Source organism: Barbatula barbatula (assembly GCF_947034865.1).
Source record: "Barbatula barbatula genome assembly, chromosome: 17".
NCBI lineage: Eukaryota > Metazoa > Chordata > Actinopteri > Cypriniformes > Nemacheilidae > Barbatula > Barbatula barbatula.
This window is the reverse complement of record NC_136780.1, coordinates 7,302,386-7,313,981: the sequence shown is the minus strand read 5'-3', so window position 1 is coordinate 7,313,981 and position 11,596 is coordinate 7,302,386. Positions and strand designations below refer to the sequence as shown.

The following is an 11,596-nucleotide window of genomic DNA, read 5'->3' as shown; positions in this document are numbered from 1 at the left end:
CTCAATAAATTGCTATAAAAATAATGATTAACACTCTGTTATGATTGCATAAAGTTTAATGCATAACAATACTAAGGTGCAAATAGTAATGTTATCTACCACTTTTATGTACTAAAAGCAGCTAACTGCTGCTTCCAAAGACACTACAATTATTTTTGGTTCGTGTAAATAGCATATCGCTTAGAAATGCTGCTATTTTTACTTAGTGTACACAGAACCTACTGCTATTTACACTCAGCGCAAATAGCATCTGCCTTATTTTTGTGTGTTTTTGTTTATATTTTCTTGTAAATTTGCTTTGAGACATTGTAAAACGTGTTATATAAATATATATAAAAAATTTGAGTTTTGTATGTTCTTATCTGATACCCATTCTCTCCTAATGAGCGGGCATGTGTTAAGTAATGTTTATCTCTATTTTCACTTTACACAACTTGTACCACAACATGAGCTGAGTTTAGTAAACACATTGCATTAAAAGTACATTTTTATTTATTCAGAAACAAGAGGTTTCTATTGTTCTTTCAATGTGACGAAATATTTGCGATGTTTGTGACTCGAGGACTTGAGGCTTTAGCAGAAACTCACTGGACATGTGAAACGGACCTTGTAGTCCTGACAGATGCCTCCAATCTGCTCTGTGTTCCTGCAGCCAAGGCCTTGTAATGGGTCATATCTGGAGAATAAGAGCAGGTTCTTGTTAATTTTCAATAATAAACTTGTTCTTATTCTTTTGCAAACATTGCACAACATTATTGTTCTAGGCATATTGTGCATTTTGGGTTATGAACAAATCATGACTGCATGACATCGTATTAATAGAAGACTTTCTATTATTTATTAGTTATTTATTTTCCAATAAAATATGGTAACCATACATTTCAAAATTGTTTTCTGTTGGCAGTGTCGGGGTCCCGCTAATGGTTGCAACCTCAATTGCAATGGGTTGAGGGCAGACCAGTAGTGGGTATTCCATCTGAATATGATTGAGGGTCTCGAAGTCTCCAACTCCTCCAGGGTTATCTCGATCTATCCAGGGTGTCCTACAACCTGATGCAGAGTTTGACCAAAATTAAAAATTATTTAATGGTTTTGTCTAGTTTGATTAATTGTTGCAGGCAAAATGTTAAGAATTTTTAACACATTACACAAGGAGGTCAAAGTCATATATGTGACTGTCGCACATAAAAGTCTATGCAATTGTCACTCACTTGAGCAAAACGCTTCTGGGCAGATAAAGCGCACCTTATAGTCAGCACAAACCCCTCCTGCTTGTGCTGCATTTACACAAGCCAACCCCTCGGTTGCAGAATATCTTCAAAAGACACACAATATCTTGAGAATACAAAAGTATGAGCAATCCACATCACGATATCTGTTCTTGACTCACACAAAATTAATATATAATAATAATATTAGGCTAACAATACATTTAAAGCACTTACACTTGAAATACGTTTGATGCTGGAACGCCAGAAACGGTCTGAGCCTCAATGCCGATTGGATTAGGACATATAAACCCAGGGTATAAAATGAGCAGGTCAGCCAAAAGCTCATAGTCTCCCATTCCACCTGGATTATCACGGTCGAACCACCGGGTTGTACATTCTGATAATTGAAATACAATGAAAATCATTATTGAGTTTCACCATCATGCAAATTATTATTAATTTTAAGATTACTTAATGACAAAGCATACATTTTTTTTGAAGGAACAAATATCACACTTACTCTCAGTGGACACTGGTATAACTGCACCTGTGTGTACAGTAATAACAGACAGAGACAGTAACATTTCTTAATCTCTTAGAAGTTTGAAGTAGCATAAACATATTTTAAACTTATTTCCAAACTTACTGGAAGCAAGAATGAACCAGCTTGCAAATATCTTGAAAAGAATGTATACATTTTTTTATTTTATTGATCACATTGAATGTCATTGCAGAATCTTCCTTAAATAGTTAATAAAATAGTATGTAAATATAAAATGAATAAATAGTAAAACAAAGTGTATGAAAAAGATGTAAAAGCCGTGACATACCTTGGTTATCATTATTCAGTCTTTTCAATACCGTTAAGTCACTAGAAATGAACTGAAATTAGTGTTTAATATAAGAATTAGAAAATGTATTCTTACCATCATCAAGTCTGGGATTATATAGAGAGACAGAAAAAAAATCCATAAGAACAGTGGCAGTGGTCCAACCAAATTCGTCCTAATAATAGTGCCCTAATAACCTCAGCAGCACAGCAAGGACTTAGACCAGACACCAGTCAATGCTTTCAAAATGGTTTATTCAAAACAGAGAAACTCCAACCAGAAAAAGATCACAACAGTTGATATAGGAAGATGCATGGGCAAAAATAACACGGTAGGATATTGATAATGTTATGATCATGCAAGAAAAAACAAGATTGTATTTGTTTAACAGTTTCTTTAAACTGTGAGGGTAACTAATACTAATAGTCAAGTTGCTGTCAGTCTACTGTACATCCATTGTCTAGATATACTTCCTTATAGTTCAGACACTGATTAATGCTTCATCTTTTTGATGTTATTCCACCAAACCTTTATATGAAAAGAATAATCAGAAAAATAGAATGAAAAAATGCTGAACTTTTTCCATTTATTGTTTGGGATGGAAGCCCCATTACTTGCAAAATTTCTGAGGACATGTGAAGCGGACCATGTAGTCCTGACAGAAACTGCCTTTCTGTTGCTCATTCACACAGGCAAAGCCTTGTAATGGATCATTCCTGAAGAAAAACAGCAAATGTCTGCTAGCAACATTTACACAAATAATTTTTATTCATGTGCAAAGAAAAGTAATTAAAGATCTAGAATCTTCCTTGTTCTTTATTTTAAGTAAACATAATGTTTTTTGTTGTATAATATGTCTGTTTGACATCATATAAATAAAAAAACATATCTTTATTTCTTAAACAATTTAACTCAATGAACAACTGATTGATATTGCAAATATCTTTTTTTCCCTTAAGTGTAGTTTGTATTATTCAAATATCACTTACTTGAACAAAACGTATCCGGGCAAGTAAAGCGCACTTTATAGTCAACACACTGCTTTCCTTTTTGGTCTGCATTTACACATGCAAACCCGAGAGTGGCATCATTTCTTCAAAACAAACAAATACAATTTAATCGAATGAAACTATTTCCATTTTGACTTATTTAAAATGTTACGTTTGTGCTATGTAAAAGCTGTATTGCAATTGTTTTACTTACGTTTGGATGATGTTTCCTGTTTGGGAAGCTGGTTGGCCAGAGACAGTCTGAACCTCAATTCCAGTTGGATTAGTACATAATAACCCAGGATACTCATTGAGAAGATTAGACACAACTTCATAGTCTCCATTACCACTGGGATCATCACGATCAAACCACTGGGTGGTACATTCTGGAATATTATGCAGAGGAAAATCATATAATATTATATAAGTTAATACTAAAATCATCTCACAAAAGGATGATAAGAAGCATGTATCAGCAGAAACTTGATAAAGATTGAATAAAACTAAATAGTCAAATGAACGATGACAATGTTAAATTCTGAATTATTAAAGGTCAATTATTATAGTGCTTTCATTTGTTATGCGTTGTATATAATTTCTTAATTTCTATAGCAATTTTACTCAACAGTCAAGTAATTGGTATTGTAAATGTTAGCTATTCATCTACAAGGTAAAACAGTTTTTTTAATTGAGTGCCGTTTGACTTATTTATCACTTACTTGAACAAAACGTATCCGGGCAAGTAAAGCGCACTTTATAGTCAACACACTGCTTTCCTTTTTGGTCTGCATTTACACATGCAAACCCGAGAGTGGCATCATTTCTTCAAAACAAACAAATACAATTTAATCGAATGAAACTATTTCCATTTTGACTTATTTAAAATGTTATTTTTGTGCTATGTAAAAGCTGTATTGCAATTGTTTTACTTACGTTTGGATGATGTTTCCTGTTTGGGAAGCTGGTTGGCCAGAGACAGTCTGAACCTCAATTCCAGTTGGATTAGTACATAATAACCCAGGATACTCATTGAGAAGATTAGACACAACTTCATAGTCTCCATTACCACTGGGATCATCACGATCAAACCACTGGGTGGTACATTCTGGAATATTATGCAGAGGAAAATCATATAATATTATATAAGTTAATACTAAAATCATCTCACAAAAAGGATGATAAGAAGCATGTATCAGCAGAAACTTGATAAAGATTGAATAAAACTAAATAGTCAAATGAACGATGACAATGTTAAATTCTGAATTATTAAAGGTCAATTATTATAGTGCTTTCATTTGTTATGCGTTGTATATAATTTCTTAATTTCTATAGCAATTTTACTCAACAGTCAAGTAATTGGTATTGTAAATGTTAGCTATTCATCTACAAGGTAAAACAGTTTTTTTAATTGAGTGCCGTTTGACTTATTTATCACTTACTTGAACAAAACGTATCCGGGCAAGTAAAGCGCACTTTATAGTCAACACACTGCTTTCCTTTTTGGTCTGCATTTACACATGCAAACCCGAGAGTGGCATCATTTCTTCAAAACAAACAAATACAATTTAATCGAATGAAACTATTTCCATTTTGACTTATTTAAAATGTTATTTTTGTGCTATGTAAAAGCTGTATTGCAATTGTTTTACTTACGTTTGGATGATGTTTCCTGTTTGGGAAGCTGGTTGGCCAGAGACAGTCTGAACCTCAATTCCAGTTGGATTAGTACATAATAACCCAGGATACTCATTGAGAAGATTAGACACAACTTCATAGTCTCCATTACCACTGGGATCATCACGATCAAACCACTGGGTGGTACATTCTGGAATATTATGCAGAGGAAAATCATATAATATTATATAAGTTAATACTAAAATCATCTCACAAAAAGGATGATAAGAAGCATGTATCAGCAGAAACTTGATAAAGATTGAATAAAACTAAATAGTCAAATGAACGATGACAATGTTAAATTCTGAATTATTAAAGGTCAATTATTATAGTGCTTTCATTTGTTATGCGTTGTATATAATTTCTTAATTCATATAGCAATTTTACTCAACAGTCAAGTAATTGGTATTGTAAATGTTAGCTATTCATCTACAAGGTAAAACAGTTTTTTTAATTGAGTGCCGTTTGACTTATTTATCACTTACTTGAACAAAACGTATCCGGGCAAGTAAAGCGCACTTTATAGTCAACACACTGCTTTCCTTTTTGGTCTGCATTTACACATGCAAACCCGAGAGTGGCATCATTTCTTCAAAACAAACAAATACAATTTAATCGAATGAAACTATTTCCATTTTGACTTATTTAAAATGTTATTTTTGTGCTATGTAAAAGCTGTATTGCAATTGTTTTACTTACGTTTGGATGATGTTTCCTGTTTGGGAAGCTGGTTGGCCAGAGACAGTCTGAACCTCAATTCCAGTTGGATTAGTACATAATAACCCAGGATACTCATTGAGAAGATTAGACACAACTTCATAGTCTCCATTACCACTGGGATCATCACGATCAAACCACTGGGTGGTACATTCTGAAATATAATGCAGAGGATGATACGAGCAAAGAGTTGATCTAAATTAATATGAACAAATATTTCAGACTTACTTAAACAGGTGCCACGCAGAAAACCACTTACAAGCACCACGCAGGCTACAAATACGTTGATGATCATTTTGCTCTTTTTAACCGTGTTAAGCTGCTAAAAATAAGAAATATGATTAGAAAACACTGAAAAAGAGTACACTAAACCCTTCTCAGTAATTATTTTAGCAATTTTATTGAATGACAGTAGTAATGCAGACATTTTACTCCACCTTTAAAAATAAAACATGCATATAGTTTGTTGTTTTATCATATTTTCTCAAACGTTAATGTTTACCTCTGTTGAAATCTATTCAGGCAAATAGCTTTGATTTATTAATTTACCTCAATGGTATGCAAGCAACAAGAGCAAGGTGAGCAGCTAAACCCAAGTGCAGATCTTATTTATAATGGAATGACTACAATACATGCTAAATCAAGTTCCTTATCTGCACCAACGCAAAACCAGTTTACAAGTGATAAAAATCTGTAATGAGGAGGTATGTTTGGCTAAGCCCTTAAAACGACAAATATACACATCTATCAGTGTTTATCTTACAGTAAGGTGATTACGAGAAATCCACAAATAAGTTCCTTCTTCCTTATGACTATAGCACCAGATCAACTAATATTACAGTTTACAAATTATTCAAATCTGTGATGAGATGGTATTTTTGTCCAGGACCTAAAAAAGACCAAAAGACTATACACTCAATGTTTGATCAAATAAATAACACTGAGAATATTTACTGAAATAGTGTAAAGACATTTTATAGTACCTACATTTTGCACTTGCTAAAAAAGCTTTTGCAGTACAGCCAAGCTCGGATGTTGAAAATATTTGAGTCTCTTCATGTAAAGCCAGACTGTATTCAATGGTGTTAAGCCGAGGCCTGTATATGGACTATACAGACCGTTGTAGGATATCTAATTCATATAAAGGCCTGTATATTATTTTAGGATTGCTTTCACTTGATTGGATTAAGTGTTGTCATTGTGATGTTTTACCTGATGCAATGTCTGCTGTGTAGCACTTTGAGAAAGTAACTTTTAATGGCGCTATATAAAATAAATGTATTATTATTATTAAAAATCTTACTGGATGATTGCAGTTAATAACAATTTTTTTAAATGTATGTCCTAATCACACTCCATGTCTGTTTCTCTCATACTGTGTCAGTATAAACACTTTATAAATATATTAAATATATTGTTAAAATATATGACATAATATTAATTCCTTCCAGAAATTCCGTAATAACAGTATATTGGGTCATTGGATAATTTTGTTGTTTGGTTTATACATAGACCTTCTTACAGGAAGGACATTTATGTAAACATGAAACTGTTAAGATCTTTAACACACTAAAAAAAATAACTTGTAGAATTTACTTAATAAAATCCTCATAACAATTAGCATGAAAATGTTTTAAGTCAAATTTGCTGCTATAATTGTAGTGCAACTTGCCAACCAGAATAAAGTAAATTCTACTCATAAGTTAAATAATAATAAAGAAGAGTTGTTCCTAGAATATAAAGTAAATGTTACTTAGAGTGAAAAAAAATTAAGCTGAACAAAATATTTCTACCTCAAACTACAAAGATTACTTACTTTCATATTGAACTATACTATTTTTTTACAACATAGATTGTCAAGTGAGAAGAGACTGGTGGTCTCTGTACTGGCGTTAGCATATTACAGCCTAGGCATAAGCAACGCTCTTCTGAACAATGGTAACAAACCCAAACTTAAAAATAATACAAAAACTCTCAAAGATAAATCAGCAAAAACACGAACAAGTCTTTTTTTAATGAAAAATGAATCTCCTAATGCAGTCAGATACAAAGCATGCTGGGAACTACAGATCAACTGCCAAGGTAGTTATATCTACAAAAATTATTTATGTAGTCTCAACACAAAATAAAGTAAACTTAATTTGACCAATTTAAATGGGTTTAACATAATAAAATTAAGATGGATTTTCTTAATAATTTGTTCAATTAAAATTACTCAAACAAAATAATTAAAATCTTAAAACCAAAGTTAGTATATTTTATTCCCAATATTTTTACGTTATTTTAACTGCATTTTTTTTGTTAAAAACAGGAACATAATTAAATTTAGTTTATTTTATAATTTATTTAATAATATAGCTACGCACATAATCATTTCTTTTAGTGCAGGAATAAAAACATCTTTTAAAATAATAATCAAATTAAGGATCTACATCAACTTTCTGATTCATAGATAAACAGGTTCCAGTCATGCTCAACCTCACAGTGTAAATTATTTTTACGGGCGTTTTTTATTCCTGTAAAGGATCTTTAACAGTTTCATGTTTACATAAATGTCCTTCCTGCACGGGCAAGGTCTTACGGAATATTGTAAGAAAAAAAACCTAACCCATATTTTACATTTTATGAGGTCCTCATGCAACATCTTAACCTCGTTATAACAATAAAAAACAACAGATAAATAAATCAGGGGAAATCGATGATATACATTAGAATCTTTTACTGATCATTCAAGAAAACAACAGCCATCAGGGGATGACCGACATAAAAAAGCCCCTTTTTAAAGATTGGTCCCAGTCTGACCAGCACCAACTTTACAAATTCATGTAAGATCTGGGGAGGTTGACATATCAATTTAAGAAAAACTGGATATCTTTGCAGTCTTGAAGACCAAATTTGATAAATACAAACCAAAAAATGAGGTGCAGCTTGCATATCACACGTAACAAATCAACTGTGTGCTGTGCTGTAAAGCTATTTAATGCTAAATCAGTGACAAAAGACAGCATCAAAAATAAACTAAAATAAAGCAACTTTAATTTAAGCAGTAATGTTTCTTTTGAAAGAAAATGAACAAACAAGGTGAAAAGGACACATGGGAACCAAAGCGAACTTTGACCCCCGCCTGGCCCATGTGGGCGAGCATGCTTGTAAGAGCTCCAAATCATTCTTCAACATTACGATATTTTGAGATGCCACTCGCATATCAAAACTAACTACAAAAATCTCAATACTTTGATTTTAGGGTTGACAATCAGTAAACAGCACTTTATTGTCGTATACGTTGTGACTTTTGTTTTCTTAAAACAAACAATAAATCCATTGAAAATAACAGAATATGCTAAATGTGATCATTTGCTTTGTGATCGTTTGTCATGTCCGAACATAGCACCATCGTTTTGTTTTCATTTACCAGACACAACAATGTTAAGCATGTTAGTTGTGTCCTTTCAAATACACACAGTCTATGCCATGTATATTTAGATGTGATCTCCCAAATAACTTCACCTGAGATGCGTCTTGATGTCTTCTGTGCTGTGACCTCATAAAAACCCCTTCCCAATCTTAGCATGCTCGCCACCACTGGCCCTCCCAAACAAAAAAGAAGGCCGCAGAGTCTTCAAGTATTAACACAGATCGGGACGCTAAAGCCTCAGACACTCAATATTAGAGCCTAAAATCTCTAGGAAGCAGATGAGCAGGTTATTGTTAGTTTGCATCCCCCCACAAATATAATATATATAGATTAATATGCTCATAAATAAAAATTCAGTGCTGTAAAAACATCTCTAATTTCATAGGATTTGACCCATCGCAGAAGGCTCATCGGGTTTTGTTTTCGTGGTTAAAAAGCTGCTGTTCGAAGTTTGCACACCGTACTGGAGCATCTGTGTTAACAGTCCTTCATTGAGCATAGAACACTGAAAAAGTGAAGACTTGTTAATAATATTGTTAATTATTTCTTGTTTTTTTTTGGTTTAATGTGGCACAGAGCGAAGAATCCTTTCCTGTAGCTTTTTGGTTGCGGTGAAGCACAGAGAACAAGTATCAGGGTGTGCCTCTTTAAGTGTGAGTAAAATACAGTCCTGTAAGCGACTGAGATCTTTCCCAGTGTGTGTGTGTGAATGAGGGATCATTTCCTGCAGTCTCTTCTATAGTGTTTTAGTACTGCGTCTATGTTGGGCACCGCTCCACGTTAATGCCCTCCTCCGCGTGGACCTGCAGGTCGATGGGTCGCGCTGGCTGTTCTCCCGGTGGTGCGTTTGTTAGCGAGAGGTTCCTCACGCAACCGGTGATGCCTGACGAGAACTTCCCACCAGTCAATGACTTCATGTCTGGAGCGCCACCTAGAGGCCAAGAACAAAATTTTCATGTTGGATCAAATTGGACCGTAGTTCTTTGATCAGTAAAGGACAAAATAGAATATGATACACACCCAAGTATATATTGCCCTTAGTGTTGACCATGATGCTTTTGCCTTGCGATTGCCCTCTCTGGACAGATCTTCCATCGATCTGGATGTAGCCATGTTTACCTGTTCTGTTTATCATACAAACCAAATAAAAGCTTCATCATCAACATCACATGGCATACAGAAATAAAAATGTTATCATGTGCGTGACGTCTATGCTATGTTTTTAATGTTGAATACAAGAGTTCAGGACATTTACCTAACAGCAGAGATCTTGTGCCAATGTCCATCATTGACAGGCTTTCTGATTCATAGATAAACGGGTTCCAGTCATGCTCAACCTCACAGTGTAAATTATTTTTACGGGTGTTTTTTATTCCTGTAAAAGATCTTTAACAGTTTCATGTTTACATAATTGTCCTTCCTGCACCGGCAAGGTCTTACGGAATATTGTAATAACCTAACCCTATTTAAAATTTTATGAGGTCCTCACGCAACATCCTAACCTCATTTTTATCAATAAAAAACAAGATACAAGAACAGATAAATAAATCAGGGGAAATCTATGATATACATTAGAATCTTTTACTGATCATTCAAGAAAACAACAGCCATCAGGGGATGACCGACATAAAAAAGCCCCTTTTTAAAGATTGGTCCCAGTCTGACCAGCGCCAACTTTACAAATTCATGTAAGATCTGGGGAGGTTGACATATCAATTTAAGAAAAACTGGATATCTTTGCAGTCTTGAAGACCAAAATTTGATAAATACAAACGAAAAAATGAGGTGCAGCTTGCATATCACACGTAACAAATCAACTGTGTGCTGTGCTGTAAAGCTATTTAATGCTAAATCAGTGACAAAAGACAGCATCAAAACATTGTACATACATGAACAAACACACACACACACACACACACACACACACAGCAGATCGAGTGTCGTAACTCTGTTTTTTAACGGCTCTGGTTCACTCCAGCACATCTCATTGATGTGTACGGAAACGGAGAATGTCAACAGTCCGTAAATCGTGATGACTATTACCTCTGTCTTTGAAAAATGTCTGTTTACGCAGAGCTCAGATATAAGAGTGCAAAAAGTCTAAATAGCAAAACTGTTTTTCGCAGCAAAATGGCTTCGTTGACCAGGACAGAGTCAGTAAAATGTGCAATAATGCATTGCATTCTTTTCCATATGTGTTCCATATATATGCCTTTTGCGGAGTGTCTTTTTAAACTGAAGTACAAATAGCCCGCCTTGTTGGTAGGAACGTGACGTCAGCAGCGCAATGCATCACGTGACGTGGGGTAGACGCTGCAGTAGAGACTGGGAAATAGTGGATGTTGATGAAATCTGCATAAAATCATTAATATGCATGCTAAAACGCCTCTTATTAACACTAGTGCAACATATTTCAGGTATAGTTGATGAAAGAATTCAGTGTAGTTGATCAGAGCTTATTTCACTTAAAAAGGAAGCCGTGCCCACACTTCCGTTTAGTTTGGTTTTAGCACATGCAGACCTTTGTATGTAATACATCATTTTTGTGACAGAATGTGGTTGTTTAAATTTACAATCTGAGGACGAATTATCAAGGCACGGCTGTTTAAAATGTGCTCTGTCGTTTTCAGAGGTGCAAGGTTCGCAGCTGTCAGTGGTCACGACCCACCGAGAACAATAATATATGGCAGCACATACTTCAACCGTTTGGAGTCCATTGAAGTCCACTATATGGAGATTAATCCTGGAATGTTTTCATCA

At 34.2% G+C, this 11,596-nt stretch overlaps 1 protein-coding gene across 1 annotated transcript; it reads right to left on the bottom strand.

The window, feature by feature from the left end:
- Nucleotides 1–40: 40 nt before the first annotated feature.
- Nucleotides 41–6,005, bottom strand: LOC306906509 (uncharacterized protein). The gene is made up of 15 exons (XM_079477966.1): nucleotides 5,924–6,005; nucleotides 5,650–5,743; nucleotides 5,404–5,575; nucleotides 5,190–5,293; nucleotides 4,684–4,855; nucleotides 4,470–4,573; nucleotides 3,964–4,135; nucleotides 3,750–3,853; nucleotides 3,245–3,416; nucleotides 3,031–3,134; nucleotides 1,732–2,757; nucleotides 1,446–1,608; nucleotides 1,212–1,315; nucleotides 879–1,050; nucleotides 41–676 (listed from the first exon to the last, which is right to left on the bottom strand). The coding sequence occupies exons 2-11, from the start codon at nucleotides 5,714–5,716 to the stop codon at nucleotides 2,726–2,728; spliced, it is 1,203 nt and encodes a 400-aa protein (XP_079334092.1). The 5' UTR covers nucleotides 5,717–5,743; nucleotides 5,924–6,005; the 3' UTR covers nucleotides 41–676; nucleotides 879–1,050; nucleotides 1,212–1,315; nucleotides 1,446–1,608; nucleotides 1,732–2,725.
- Nucleotides 6,006–11,596: the final 5,591 nt, after the last annotated feature.